The following is a 16497-nucleotide window of genomic DNA, read 5'->3' on the forward strand; positions in this document are numbered from 1 at the left end:
TTTAATGCATTTATTTAGTACCTGTTTGTAAGAACCCCTCTCTGTTTTACTATATACAGAAATGTAAAAAAAACTAAATGTTTTGGCATTTGAGCCAAACTCTCAGTGAGTGCCTGTTCTGACAGATGGCTGCTGTGCTCAGTATTGGTTGCTACCTGTTAAAAATGGGACAGTTTCCCCCCCCAAAACCATACTGTTGGATTAATTGGCTTTTACACAAAACAGGTCTTAGACTATGGCTATATAAACATGTCAGATGATTCTCGGCCGATACGAGCTGTCGGGCTCGTCTTGGACAAGAAGCAGACGTGTACATAGGTTGTATGACGCCATTTATGGATCCGTCCTGGCAGATTCATGATCGACAGAAGATGAACTAATGCATGGAAGTGAAGGGAGGAAAGTGCAGCGGGGTGCTGCTCACTTATTCTCCCCCTCCCCTCTCCATAGAAGTGTACAGTGCTCGTTCATTCATCTTTTAGTCATTTGTCACTGTAAACAATTGTGAAAGGTAATTTCAAACGACAATAATCGAGCAAGTGTACACAGCCTTTGTTAATGGCAAATGAATGGTAGGGATATGAGATTGTAAGACAGTCTGTGATATGACCATGAATATGAATATGGGAATATCCCTTCAGTATGGAGCAATATGTACAGGGATGTCAATCTATGGACTGAGGGAAAGAAATCGATAACTAGTGTGGAATGAAAATTGGCCAATTAGTTGTCATTGAGAAATCTAATCTGCTATTCAGTACTGGCCCTCAAGCTATTATAGCTCATGTAATTAAAGGCAACAGAGAACATATGCTTTAATTGACAAAAATAGGAAAGGCTTGTGTAATATCTAAATGTGCAAAACTGCATTGTAGATATAAGGCACATACACATAAACTACATGTTACTTAAGTTGCCATTTGTGCAGTCAATAAAAAATATGATAGATATCTTTTCAACATGGGCCTTTAGGGCACTGCTGTTCTGCAAAAATAAACCCCCAATACAGGTGTGAGTATTCCTATTCACCTCAAAAAGCCTGATTTATTAAAGCTTTCCAAGGCTGAAGAGGATCTACTTTCATCAGTGAATATGGGTGAACCAGCAAATCTGGAATTAATTACTTCAAAGCCATTTGCTATTTGCTAGCAAATGTTTTGAATCCTGGATTAGATCCATTCCAGGTTTGCTGGATCCCCCAGCTTCAGTGATGAAAGTGTATCCTCTCCACTGTTAGCGTTTGGATGACAATTTTGGGACAGTGTTTCACCTACCTTGTGTTGTGTTTCTCTGACAGAACAGATAGGTTTGCAGAAACAAAGCTGGTCACATACAGACTTCTGCGGAGGATTGTGTTTGAATGTTTGTGAATCATCTCTTCTATTTTTACCTGGAAATTCCCAGATCAACACACATCTTGTCCTAGGCTGGCTACACTACTTCAGCTCACTATGTTAGGAAGGAACCATGATAGAGTGTGTGTATATTTACGTACATTCTATAGTTTACAAATAATGGTACTTACACAACTCCACACAGAACTTTTTGGGGATCAGGATCGAAGAGTCTGTCTACATAGTGACGGCTGCTTGCTGTGACCTCCTAAAAATATATATTAAAAAAATGTTTTTATTTTATACCTGGATATTCCTAAAAGCTTTAAGATTCTATAATTTATTATTAATAAATCTGACAAATACCTCATGAAATGTATAATGAAATTGTTCACACCTCTGCATACCATGCCAAGAGGTATGCTAAACCCTGCCCATTAAAGCTGAACAAATCCTTTAAGTAAAGCAAAACTACTGACACAGCTAAACAGGTTAGGCCTATTGTATTTCACACATGTATATCATTACCTAATATTGTTTAGGCAGCAGATGATACTTTAGAATTCATTCACACTTTCAATGCTAAGCTATTCTGCTCAATATCTAATAATTCACACACAAAACTGAAATAGACAAGAGCACCGACTACCTCTCCCAATTTGTGTTCATGTGCGTTTAGACAGATATATACCACATATGAATCATAAATTTAGTTTAAAAATGAAAAGGATAACACCTGGAACTGGTACCATATCATCAGCCTGTAACTTTACTAAACATCAGCATCTCTGGGTAAGCAGTTGGCTATTTAACAAACAATTTGCATAGCTTTATCTTCTATACTAAAAAAAAAGGATTATTCACCCTTTTTTTTAGTTATAACATGAAAGTATGCGTTTTCAAAAGTCTCTACTCAGATACGCCACCGTCAAAAATATACAGTTTACAATATGTTAACAGGCGTTCACTGCTACTATAAGCTACATGTAAGACTGCTGGGGGCAGGAACTGGAGGGAATGGTTCTCTGCAAAGACTTTAATATACGTGTGCATAATACACAATGTTTAAGTAAAAATTAAGTGAAGGTAAAAAAACAAATAAACAAGCATACATATTCCAGCGCTAAGGTACAATCCTGAGTAACACTGTTTAAGTCTGAAACATATAATTAGAAAAACAAAAATCTCAATTCTAAGGTTTTACCTATCAGGACAATTACAAACATAAAAGGCACAGCCATCTATCAGCTGAAGTGGTATCAGGCTGAAGGCTTATTTGTGCTTAAATGTGATTAAAAAAAACAAACTTATCTGCTCCTTAAAGCAAACCTAAACTAAACATAAAAGGGTAGACAAAATAAATAAATAAATAAATAAATAAAGTAAAGTATAAGGTGGAAGTATATGCGCTGCGAGAGATCGGGAGACGTAACAAGAAGACAGAAGATGACGGGGCCTTAGTGATTCTTCTGCACCGGGACGAAGAAGAATACCAATACAGCGCAGGACCGGATTCCAGAAAGGTCCAGCACAATCTTAGGATCTGAGTAATTAAAGGTAAGTGTGTTTTTTATCACTTTAGCAGTGTGGGAAAAATTAGGTACACCCATACCACTTCCACAGGAATAAAGGATATATCCATCAGCTAGGAGCTGCTAATCAAATGCACTTCATTAATGGATCATTAGCAAGTGTGATCACCTCTATAAAAAGAGCATCCGGGTGTGTGTAAACACAATGCCAAAGAAGAAAAACGTCAGCAAATGTGTGAATGTGAATGGGTACATGGTAAACCAATCAAATCCAACCAATCTGAAGACTATCAATCTACAGTGAATAGGATTACTGAAAGTAGAAACATTAAAGACAGTTGGCAAGAGTGGAAGTCCCAGCAAATTCAACCCAAGGTTAGATTGTGCAATGCCAAGAGAAACAGAAAAAGAGAAAAAAAACCCCTAAGAACTACACCCCAGATTCTGCAGATCAGTACACTCCCATGTTCCGAGTCATACAGAAAATATTTACTTTAAGTCATTGCTTGCTAAGGATAAGATGATTTTTTATGTCTTGATAAAACAAGCAGAGATACATAAAACATAAAATCTTAGGGTGTACTTAGTGTGTTTTTCCCATGACATTTATTATTTATATATATATATATATATATATATATATATATATATATATATATATATATATATATATATATATATATATATATATATATATATATATATATATATATATATATACATAAAATATTTTAAAAATATCAACCATACTTTACTGCATCATCAAATATTGAATAAACAAAGTGTCAAACTATAGGCCTGATTTATTAAAGCTCTCCAAGACTAGAGATAGATACACTTTTATCAGTGACCCTGGGTGATACAGCAAACCTGGAATGGCATTCCAGGAACAAATACCAAATGACTTTTTCAGGTTTGCTGGATCACCCAGGTTCACTGATGAAAGTGTATCTTCTCCAGCCTTGGAGAGCTTTAATAAATAGCCCATGTGTGATGTGTTAAGACATCATTGAACTATATATACACTAAACTTTTGTTTTATCTAAAGCATCCCCCCCGTGACTTCAGTCAAAGGAGAAAAAAAACTGACGTGCCCACCCTTTGTACTGGAGGTTACCTTACACTAGATGTGAATCTCCTATTCATATTCGCACTGCAGTTAAAAAAAATGTGTTATTGCTCCAAGATTTGTTGAAGTTATAAAATCTGATTATTCAGCCAGCAATAGATCAGCATAGTAGTATTCTATTCATCCAGGGAAAAGTAGAACAGCCACTTTCTTATGTTGCATTGTGCTATGTATATTTTCTGGTCACGACAAACACATATTTGTTATGTTTCAATGATTATTGCCAATGATTATTTTATGCCATGGGACTGAATAAAGTTATATATTTTATATAACTCATCAACAACATCCAATCATCTTGAGGTGGCCTTGCATTGTTGCTTTGAATTATTTGCAAGTAATTGTACAATCAAAATCCTGCTGCGGATCGGTACTATAAACCAACCCCAACAAAAAGTACAACAAAGTGATATCGGAGCCATTGAGTATTCAACTGGTTAATATTAATTTTGTGATTTTCTTGCACAAAGTTTGTAGTGATACCCTTTATTGGCTAATGTTTTTTTTTTTTAAAAAACAAGCTTTTGGATTAGTTTGGATTCCTACTTTAGGTGTTATAAAATCAAAACCATGTCCTCTGCTCAAAATAAAATGGGATAGCACATAATTACACAGCCATGTAAAGAAGTAAGTACTCCCCATGGAAATATTAAAATATATTGTACTGAACAAACCACAATATTCTCCATCAAAAGATTTAAACAGGTAAGCATCAGATACAAGTAGAGATAATAAAAGCAAAAGTGACACAAAAATTGGACTTGACAAATTAATTTACTTTCATAATCTAAATGAATGACAATGCAGATTTGTCAATATGGAGACAACATGTATATTCCTACATTTATGCCCACTTTAAGCCCATGAAACTGGAACTAGAATTGGGGTCAATAAATGGAACCACTCTTAAGCTACGTACACACTTCAAATGGTTCTCACCCGATAATCTTCTCAGGTCCGATATCAGACGAGAATCTGAAATGTGTACAGCGCGCGTCGTTCATTTTCCGAATAACTGTCCTGGCAGATCCACAGACGATGACTGATGAATGATCCTAATGCAAGGGAAGAGGGAGAGAATGCAGCAGGGTGCCGCTTCGTTGTTCTCCCCCTCCCCTCTGCATGGAGCAGAATGGAGCTGTATGTACAGTGCTCGTTCATGCATCGTGCAGTGCTTAGTCAGTAGAAAGCATCGTGAAAGATCCTTTCCAATAACTATAATTGCATGTATGTATGCGGCTTTAAGGAGTTTACAGGTGGAACCTGGCTTATTTACCCTAAATATCCATGGTCTGGTGTTCTTTTCTATAGGCGTGTGTGGTGTCATCGCTGGACAGGAGAGATCTCTAAGGCCCTTAGAATGAAAGCTATTAATGCATTTGAGTCTGCCAAATGAACCATTTCACCAATGTAGATGGATTTCAAATGATTTTGACTGCAGATAAACTCTACTGTTATTTCTGTTGTCAACATGCCTTAGTGCATACTGAAAGTTAAAACCTTATCAGTTATCAATGCTTCTCCTCTGTCTTGCCTAAGGCTATGTACACATGTGCAATAATTGTCGTTGGAAAGGATCTTTCACGATCCTTTCCAACGACTAACGACTGCACGATGCATGAACGAGTGCTGTACATACAGCACCATTCTGCTCTATGGAGAGGGAGAACGACAGAGCGGCACCCTGCTGCGCTCTCCCCTCCTTCACTTCTATTGGGATCGTTCGTCGTCCATCTTACGTATATTATATTGAGCACAATGCATGGTAAAATACAAATTGGTGAATTCTTTATCTCCAAACTTCTTGTGAACAGCCATCTTTACATGTGCAGTTCATTGGTAATTTCCCCCAATCCTGAATACTGTTGAACTTTTTGCTTCCACGTTTTGCACCAACAAACATCTATAGCCAGTGTATCCAGTCCCAATCTGAATAAATTTCTGCATGAATAATGCAAGAAAATATATAATGTGATTGATAACTGATACAATAAAACTAAATCTATTTGTAATAAATATTGTATAATGTACACAGTACACGTACACTAGGACCAGGAAGTCACAGAAAGTTGAGCAATAAAATATGGTGAGGAGGAAACAGAAATAGTTTTGAAACACAAAACTTTCTCAAAAATATCCTAGCTCTAACAAATAAAAATACATAGTAAAAAATATGTAGACAAAACACCATTTAAAAGAAGAAACAAAACCCCATTGTCACCAAATTACATTTAGGATTTGTCTAATGGAAGGAATGAGGTAACTTTATAGCATGTGTCTTCAATTAATGTATCCATTTCCTCTACCTGTAATATGAGGAGATTTAATACATAATTGTGTTAGTCTATGTAACATATAAACCTAATACTGTCCTAAACATGCTTTATCTTAGAACCCGGCTTTATCTCCTAGTCCCATTCCCACTGGAGCCACATAATCCAATGAAGCTGACCACTAAAACCTATAAAATATCTAATAGATGGTCAGAGACAAAGTTTTGGAGCACGTAAGGTCAGTCTGGAAGCTGGGATGATGATTTTATGGAGTCAGTGGAAAAGCATTTAACTTGACATAAACATGATGGGTATTTCAAGGAAAAAATAAAAGCAGCAGTATGTTCCAGGATATTTCCAAAAATGTGCCATCCCCTAGGCTCAAGAGGCTGCTTGAATTTGCTGCATTGATATTGTGATATAATTAATAAACACAGGAGTACCGTATTTTTCGCCGTATAAGACGCACTTTTTCTTCCCCAAAACTGGGGGGGAAAAGTTGGTGCGTCTTATACGACAAATACACATTTTGCCTGCATTCAAACTGCCCCTAACTTTGTGTGGTGCTTGCTTGGATTTGTGGCATGTACTGCGGGCTGTGGAGACTTCTCTGACCCTCCCTGCACGGCCAGGCTGTGTGTGTTCAGGCTTCCCTCCCCCTCCTATAGCGCTCCTTGTCCCCCCTCCCGACAGTCTAACCACGTGCTGCCCTAGGGCACCATGTCAACACTCTGCTGAGCTTACCGGTACCTTTCCCTCCATCAGTGCGGGCTGTGCCTCCTCATGTCTCCTCGGGCAGTCTCACTCCTTGCTGGGCAGTGTGGGCACAATTTCGCCGCTTCTGTGCATATCTCCCGGGCACTGTATCAATCTATGCTGCCCTGCAATGTCCGCACGTCTGCCCCTCCTGCTCCATACGTTCCGCCTCCTCCGGTCAATGTTTACTGTGTGCTGTGCATGTTCTGCTCCGCCCCGCTCCTACTTGATTGGATGCCCGTGAGTGATGGGCAGAAGAATTGATCCACCAAAGCTCCGCCTCCGAATCCCGGGGAGAAGACACCGCCCTCTCTACCTCATACTGCTGCTACTGCTCCGCCCCCACTTCGCCTACTACTCTATTGGATGGTCCACTACTGCTTTCCAGGCCGACTCCTCTTTCTCAAACCTGTTACTATAAGGTTTTTGTGTTTTTATCAGAATACTTTTTATAAGCCTTTTACATATTCTGAATTAACACATATTTTTCAATAACATTTGAAGAAAAAGCCACCATACATGTTGCCACAACATCAATACATCTCATAATGAAGAAAGGGCGGGTGTTTCCATTTTAACTATTTTATCAATCCAGGGCAATACTTCCTAAATACCAGATATCAGAATGAAAGGTAAAGAGAAAATTGCTCCATTTTCTGTACAACTGAAGAGTGTCAGAAAAAAAAAATCACCCCAACTATTACAGATAGAATACTAGACATTCTCTCATGTCACAAGGATGGTGTAGAACATTTGGGTCATATACTGAGTGTCCTCATTAGGCAGAATTTTATACAGAAATATAAACTGATAAAACAGATATAAGAAAAACATTTCAATGCTATATTTAGCAGATCAATGGTGCTAATTAGAGAAATGAATACACTTTAAGAGTTGGGAAGACTTTAAAGAGAAAGCTCTATTGAGCTAGAGAAGTTGCGTGTAAGCTTTGATAAGGAAACTTTCAATAGAAATGTCCTTACCCTTTTGCCCCCAACCCCCCTTATGGATAGGAGATCTGACTACCAGGCAAAGAAAGGCTCCAGATATGAAGCCAAAGCTTGCAAAAAGAAAAGGAAAAAATGGAAAAGCACCCCCTAAAATCCTGACACAAGTTGTAACACTGCTAGGACTGTCTAAAACAACAAATGTTTTAAACAAGGATGGGCATTAAGTATGTTGAGAAATACCAAAATTATAAGGATTACCATTCATAATAGGCATCTGAAACTAAACCCTAACAATGTACCGGATCAGTAAGTTAACTTGCCATTTATTATCCTGCAGCCAACAATCAAGAAAGAAGACTAAGGAGTAAAATTCAAGCTCCTGTGCTTTGCCTTCTAATCTCTCCAGTTCTTGTCCCACTTGCCTCTCTGACCCTTTAGAAGCTGTTCTCTTCACTCCTCCAATGACCTACTACTCACTAACCTCATCACATGCATGGCTTCAAGACATTCCTGGAGCTGCCCATACTCAATGAAATGGTCTCCCTCATCCTATTCGGCTTTCCCTTTAACCTGTTCCTTTAAAAGAGCCCTTAAAACCCATCTTTTCAAACTTACAAAACCATCTTATCCTGTCTCCTAAACCCTGAATACTTCCCACCATTCCATATCTCCCCTCCTATTGTGTGATAATCCCCCACCTCCTAGATTGTAAGCTCTTCGGGGCAGGGTCCTCTCCTCTTCCCATGTCACTGTCTTTATTTGTCTGTCATTTGCAACCCCTATTTAATGTACAGCACTGCGTAATATGTTGGCACTATATAAATAGGGTTTAATATTAATAATAATCATCACCATCATCATCATCAAGAATCAGAAACATCTGAGAGAAGAATTCTTGAAGAATGAGGGGACTTAACCTGTTCCATCTTCATCATTACCCAACAAGCAAGCTTTTGATCATTAAATTCACTTTTACATCTATACTTGGTTTCTATAAATGTTCAATAATAATAAACTTGCTGACCATTACAGTATTAACCTGTAAAAGGTAGAATGTGATTACTCTAATTGACACGTACAACTGCACTAACCTTTACTCCAGTATTCTAAATTCTATTCTAAAAAGGCCAAAGAGGTTTTGTCTGAAAAGAAGAACTAACATTAGTGGCTCGTGGAAAATTACAGGTTATTCTACACTTTATGAGTAACCCATTTTTGTATGAAGTTTGAAGAATATAGCATCCATATTATTCTAAAATAAGTCAGAAATTGTCATGTATCTAAAAATAAAGGCACTGATCAGAAATCACATGCCAACCCAGCACTCAGCAATACAACAAAACAGAACTCGCTGGAATAGTTTTCCACAGCATTTCCATCGGACATCTGACAATTGCCAAGACCTTCACATTTTACAGACACATTACTGCTCTGTATGTCATTGAAGCTGCTGGTATTACAATGTACTTCAACGTACAAATGTGAAAATAACCAGTTTGTTATGAATCCGTGCATTGATTTTGTAATTCTGTATTCACACACCATATTTAGATACAGCCACAAAGCAGAATTGCAGAGCAGCAGTGCTAAACCCAAAGTCAGTTAGCAATTTGGACGATTGTCAAGTTTGGTAGTATACTGATTAACCAGGGTTACAGTCTATGGGGTATTGCACTGAACAATTTATGTATGCCAAGAGGATCTGCAAGCAAGAAAAATGTGAATTATTTGTGGTATTATATATGGAATATGTGGAAGCTAGTAGGTATACAAATGTGAAATCAAAGTTTAATTGATAAAAAAGGAAATGAATAGTTTCTGAATCACTGACCCACAATGAGGATGCAGCTCAATTGTTCAGCTAATATACACAACTTGGCACACAGTAGCAGCATGTGTGTGTATGACGGGAACTACCGACATTGAAGGATCAATTTTATATCCAGGTAATTAGCATTCTTTGGAGTAAGATCAGCAATGGCAGCTCCCATAATCTTTTAGTGAGAGGTCCCCTTTAATGGCTAGTTCTGCCAAATGGCTATAAAAGGGTGCAGTTACTGCTTCACAACCCCATGTAATCAGCAGCCTGTGACATTGTACACATGTCCACAGCACATGGCAAGTAGTGGGTGTTTGCTTAGTTGTGAAGAGACAATCAATATCCAACGTGGTGGCTGAGGAACCCCATAATAAGTCCATATGAACCTGCCAAAAAAAATGAACTCCAATCTAAAACGGCTTAGGGTTTTGGAAAAGTCTGTGCTAGAATCCAGAGAAATCAAAATTCTGCTCCCCAAAAATGTATGAACAAGCACATCCCTGTTAGAAAGAGATAAATGAGTAATTATAATGCAACCCTCCTCCTTTCTGATTTTCTTTTCCTTAAAGTTTTTTTCCCTTGCCATATCTTTATTTACCATTTTACAGACACATCATAACTTTTTGACTTGCAGTCAAACTGCCCAGTTAGCTACACCCAAACAATTAGCAATATGATGCTTTACCTCCAGGAGTGGCAAACTGCATTTGTATGCATTGCCCATGTGTTTGTGATGGGAAGTTATTTCTCCAGAGGAAGCAACATGACTCCTCCAGGAACCGTGCCGGTACCCCACTGCCAGCACAATGCACAAACTGGTTTCCAGAGACAGAACACTGAACCTTACTATGGGTATGACATAGCTGTAAAATTCAATCAATCATAAAGCTAACCTATGGAACTTAAAAATGAGCCTCTGTTTTATCAAGTACAAAAGGACTGAACACCTGAGTGTTTGGAAGGAAAAAAAGTATACACATCAGCAAAACAGCAGTCACAGATAAATATGTGATCATTTCTGAAACAAAGCTGGTATTATTGCAGGAGAGATTTCTGACTTCTGTTGGGTATCATTACAATGGTATGAAGATCTGAGATCTGAATTCCTGGTTCCTATTTGTGTGTCTGGATTAGAATACCAGTCAGCTGGCCTCTGTTCAGTTCAATGATTCACAAAGGTTACCATAGGGTGAAACCCATCAAAGGTCCACAGACCAATGGGTTAACAATGAACAAAGCTGCATTTCTGGTCCTGGGATTTGATAGCCGTCTGCTGATCTTCATTCATCCCTTTCATAAGGGTTACAAATCAGTGAACCTGGACCATTCTGGGTTTTGGTTTACTCACTTTCAGACTTTTGTACCAACATGAAGAATGTCCTGCATTACCTCTGGCTGTAGTAGAGATCATTGGAAGGCCACTGAAAGTCAATGAAGATCTTGGATCCTCATACCTGTCAAAGATGCCCTCCTCTTAGAACAATACTGCCGACTGCCAGGGGTTTCCTACTTTAATTTATCACGGTGGACAGTACAACAATGTAAAGCCAGCCAGCGGTGAACATCTCCCACCTGTAATAAAGATGGCAGACCTGTCCTACCTCATGACGGCAGTACCAGGGATCACTTGGGGCGATATTACATTTCAGGGTAATAAAGAGTCCTTTTATCTGGAGAAGGGAAAGTAGTAATAACCTTTGGTTGGAAAGGTTTTCATAATCCTCTAATATCTTTATTAATGGTAATAAAAACCACTAACAACTCCAGAGGTCTATTCACGCTTTGTATGGCGGTAGCATGCTGTCACCATGTATTTTATTCTGTATTACAGTAATTTGCATACACATACACTCTACACAACAACAAACAGAATGAAAGTTGCAGTGCTCTTTGTATAATTTATTTTTTCTGTGTTTTCAATCCATTAAAATTTTGATCTGCCTTGCATGCCTATTGAAGGACCACAATGCAATGCCAAACTGTGAATAACTACATTTTTTTTTGTTAGCACCTAAATGTTACAACTGCAAAAGGAACAAAAAAATTCATTGGGTTTTCTATCCTCACTTCTACACATTTAGAGGTCTATTTACAAAGCAGCGAATGTAACATTCACCAAACATTCTCTGGTGAAGAATGAATCTCTGCTATTAAAACACGTGGATCTGGAAGGTTCTCCACTAGAGAATGTTTCAGTTAAAGTTTTGTAAAGGTTTTTCAAATGCCCGATCAGGCGACGTCCCTTCTGCAATAATGTGTTAACTGACTGAGCGCTCCAGGTTTCTGGCAAAAAGCTGAGCCGCGCATGTGCCGTCAGCTTTGGTTGGCAGAGAAACCCGGCTTCCCTTGCCTGTGCCGGGGATGAATGATCTCCCGCCTGCCTGTTCAGGAGTTATGTCATCCTAACACAGCCAATCAAGATGGGTGATGAGTGTTTCCAGGAGGAAGAAGAGAAGGATGATGGCAGCGCCCTGCGATGAGCTGCAGATAGCAGAGCCACATAGATTCAGCACCTTAATAGCGTCAGGTTCACTGCTTTATAAATAGAGCCCTTTGCGGAATAAATCCATCCTTATCTTAGACACACGTGCAATAATTCTCGTTGGAAACGAACGATTAACGACCGATCTTCTGATATTCAGTAAAAAAAAAAAAAAAAGTGCACAACTGGCCAACGACGCCGGTGAACGAGGAATGACGCTTGAAACAAACGACCGTCCCAGGGGATCTAATTGGGCGACGATCATTCGCTATCTATTGTGTGTACGGTCGTTCAGTGATCGTGGATTGTTCTGCAGTTCACTTTCTCCGGTACACGTCACTTCCTGCATCGTTCAAACGATCGTATCTAATGTGAGTACATTGTTGGTGGATCATATTTGAACGATTGTATCATTACAGCATGTACAGAATTGTGCACAATACAATCGTTCAAAATAATCGTTGATCAGTCGTTAATGGTTTGATTCCAGGAGAAACGTCCTGGAAAACAATGCGGAAGTTGTGCAGTGTTGAACTCAGAAATTTTTTTAAGCTGGGTGAGAAGAAATTGTAGGCGGGTGGCAGCCCCTGTATTGTGACCCAACTTATCAGTAACTACCTAAAAACAGCTGGATAGTTACTGAAAAAGTGCCAGGTGGTGCGCCCAGCTAAAAGAGGCTGGAGAGAACACTGTTGTGTAGCAGCAAAATGAAAGAATGGAGTTGTATTGGGGACGAGGACAACCCCGGGTGGAAGTTTGCCTCTGCCAAGATGTTTCTTTCTGCCTAGAATTTCTTCATAGCCGGTTGGTACATTAATGGTTATGTGCTAAAAAAGCTGCACTGTTGCAGGATAGGGGCCTGGAAATCAGAATACAGATGATTCTACATATATATGGCCAGTGCACATTGTATTGGTTGCTCCACAATAAAGTTTAGAGTTACCGACCTGTGTGTGACATGGGCAGACCTGGGTGACATGGGCAGACCAGTGTGTGACATGGGCTGACCTGTGTGTGACATGGGCAGACCTGGGTGGCATGGGCAGACCTGTGTGTGACATGGGCAGCCCTGTTTCATATTAGAGGTATCAGCCCTGCAGGAACACAGGCATACTGCAATCCCTGCCCTCACCACCAGGGTGCCCGCACCCCTCCTGCCACCTTCTTGCCCCCATGTAGGCACACCCCAGGCTACTTGTACCCCCCGGCCGAGCAGGGTGCGGCCTCTCCGGCTCATGTACTCACAGACAGCACGCTCATCCGGAGCGGAGGCTCCAGCACACACGCCATCTTGGTCATCCCGACTACAAGCGCACTTTCCACACCGGATTTATATAGATTGGAAATGACGGCGGAGCCCCGGAAGGAGAAATGACAGAAATATGAATAATAAAATTCCGGCGGTGATTTTCCTGTGGTGAGGAGATATTTGTGTTGCTCGGACAGAGCAGAGCTGTGTGGAAAGTGCGGGCGGGAATGTCAGTCAGGTTTACACGGAGTGACAGCTGGGATCGGAGCGGGCGGCGGGATGTGTTTACATGTCACGTGGGGGGTGGCTGGGCACCTCAGAGGGCAGCACTACCGGGGCCCCTGATAGCAGGCCTTATGTCACCGGATATGTACTGACCTCATCCTAATACCCCTCATTATAATAATGCCATTTTATAGCTGGGTTCAGCCGGAGCTTGCTGGGGGTTCTGTAAAGAGGAACTAAACTCAAAAGTCCCCCAAAACAAAAAAAAGGTCCATGTACCTTCAATCCACCAGCGCAGGCCATGGGTCCGGAGGTTTCCTCCATCAGGTCCTGCGTCTGTCCCGCTATCCGCTCCGCCGTATTCTCCTCTTCCGGGTTCTTCTTACGTCACCCGATACAGGCGCTAGATCCGGTGACGTAGGATGAGAAAAAACTGCGCATGCGTGAGATCGGCAAATTACCCTTTTGATGAAAACGCTGTTTTGGCGCATGCTGGAGGTGCTCGGGTATACACGGTACACCCAGAGCCTCCCGGTATGTGTGACGTAGGTATCCCGGGGGGCCCTGCGCTACCATTCATTATTAATCACCTAGGCAATCAAGAATTGGGGACCAATTCTTAAAATGGTTGGCTACCCTCTTATGTAAAGTAGAATTTCTGGGTTTAGGTACGCCTTTTGTGCCTCTCAGGTCAGTTTAGGTGACACCAATGGCCTGATTGGCTATCTGTAAAAATGACATTATTCCTACCAATTTGTGCTGCTTCCCCACCTTTTAGATTGTAAGCTCTTCAGGGCAGGGTCCTCCCATATCATTTCCCCAATACATAGTCCTCGGGATAAGGACATCTGACATACGGACAACTCCTAGGTATGAACAGGGTCTCCCTGCTCGCTGTGTGCAGGACAGAGGCTTGAAAAGACAGGGGGCCGGTTTGTTTGATTTGCAGAAGAAATCTTTTGCTAAACCCAGCTGAGGTTCTGGGTGATCTTAGGGGGGTGAGCTCTTCTGCAAGCTCTTGTAACTCTTTAATGACCAAGACAAACTGCTCAGTTGTTTCTTTTTGCATATCAAAGCACAGCTTGCTCCAGAAGTTAATGAATGTCTGGGCTCCATAAAGCTTTTTTTTTTTGCTTTGTTTGTGATTAACTCACAGTGAGGACTTTATACAGTAACTGACACCATGCTGCCTAATAATATGTGGAGACAAACATCTGTCCTAACTGCATTTATTAAAATAATGTACCTGTTCCAATTTACATACAAATTCAGCTTAACAACAAACGTACAGTCTCTATCTCGTATGTAACCCAGGGACTACCTGTGTAATGTACAGCGCTACCAGGTAAGTATACAGCGTGATATGTTTTCACACATTCTGCAGGCAAACGACACAATCCTCCCACACAACCAGTAATAATGATAAGTAAAATACATTGGTGTCAGTGGGAAAACATTTTTTTTTAAAGTTTATGATAAATGTAAAAGCAGAACTAAACCTAGGAATGTAAATGAATACATTGCATATACCGCCTTATATGTGGTGGTGATTATTTCTTTTACTGTCTTTCTTTTTTTTAATTATTATTCAGGATTTATAAAGCGCCAACATATTACGGAGCACTGTACATTACATAGGGGATTCAAATGACAGACAGATACAGACAGTGACAGAGGAGGATGGGAGGAGCCTGTCCCGAAGAGCTTACAATCTAAGAGGTGGGGGAAGTCTCACACCATAGGAGGGGAGATTTATTTTCGTATCACAGGGCTCCCAATGATACGTTGATGAGAATGAATACATACTATTTTCTACTCTAATAGCTCAGGAATTCCAAAAATAAACTGCTACTGAGGTTAAAGTGTAACTCCAGCTAATGTATTATCCTTACCATTGGATAGCATAGACCGATCCTGTCCCTATCACAGATGGATCACAAAATGTACAATTGTCATGAAACCAGGAAATGATGATAAACTTTCAAGCATACCTAAACTCGGAATTTTCACTATACATAAAAGGATAGACAACCCTTTTATGTAAGGTAAAAATTCTGTTGTTTGTTTTTCTTTTAAGTGCAAAACCTTAAAAACTTAAAAAAAGAATGCTGGGACGACGCGGGACCTGATAGAAGAGACCTCCGGATGGAACGGACTGCCCTGCGGGATTGAAGGTCAGAGTATTTTTGTTGTTAAAGGGTATAGGGGGTGAAATTTCTGGGAAACTAGTTAAACATATAAGGTATCATTCATTCTTTTTTAACCCCCTTAGCGGTGTTCCCCAGTGTGGCTTGGGGTAAAAAAAAATGCTAAAAGCGGTAACCCCAAGCTAAAACCATTAAAAAAAACACACCTGGTCCCATCGGCGTCCTGCCCGTCAGATCCCATCTGTCCATCGCGTCCTCTCCTTTCAATCTTCAGCCGGCGAGTGCACTGACGTTCCCGGGGAGTTCCCGGTGACATCAATGTGTGCGTGAGGCGCGTCGGGAAATTTAAATTATTTTGCATTGGATTAAATACAAAATAGCTGTATTGAATCCAATACAAAGAAATCCTTATATAATATATATACAATTATATATATATATAAAATATATGCTACTGTACAGTTATATTACAGGTTTCTGTATTTTTATGCACCTTTTGTTTTACCAGATTTTTGTGTTTTTTTAATTAAAGTTTATTATTAAATGCATTAAATATTGGATATATCTCAGTGAGTTATTCCTAAGAATTATAGGCATACAA

At 39.9% G+C, this 16497-nt stretch overlaps 1 protein-coding gene across 2 annotated transcripts in view; it reads right to left on the reverse strand.

The window, feature by feature from the left end:
* Positions 1 to 13694, reverse strand: part of ARMC8 (armadillo repeat containing 8) — a 61302-nt gene extending 47608 nt beyond the window's left edge. For both annotated transcript variants that reach the window (XM_072418630.1, XM_072418628.1), the window contains exons 1-2: positions 13521 to 13694; positions 1526 to 1602 (exon numbers count right to left, since the gene is read on the reverse strand). In XM_072418630.1, the coding sequence (XP_072274731.1) occupies positions 1526 to 1602; positions 13521 to 13574 (131 nt within the window). In that variant the 5' untranslated portion in view covers positions 13575 to 13694. The remainder of the gene's footprint in view (positions 1 to 1525; positions 1603 to 13520) is intronic.
* Positions 13695 to 16497: the final 2803 nt, after the last annotated feature.

Source organism: Pyxicephalus adspersus, chromosome 7 (genome assembly GCF_032062135.1).
Source record: "Pyxicephalus adspersus chromosome 7, UCB_Pads_2.0, whole genome shotgun sequence".
NCBI lineage: Eukaryota > Metazoa > Chordata > Amphibia > Anura > Pyxicephalidae > Pyxicephalus > Pyxicephalus adspersus.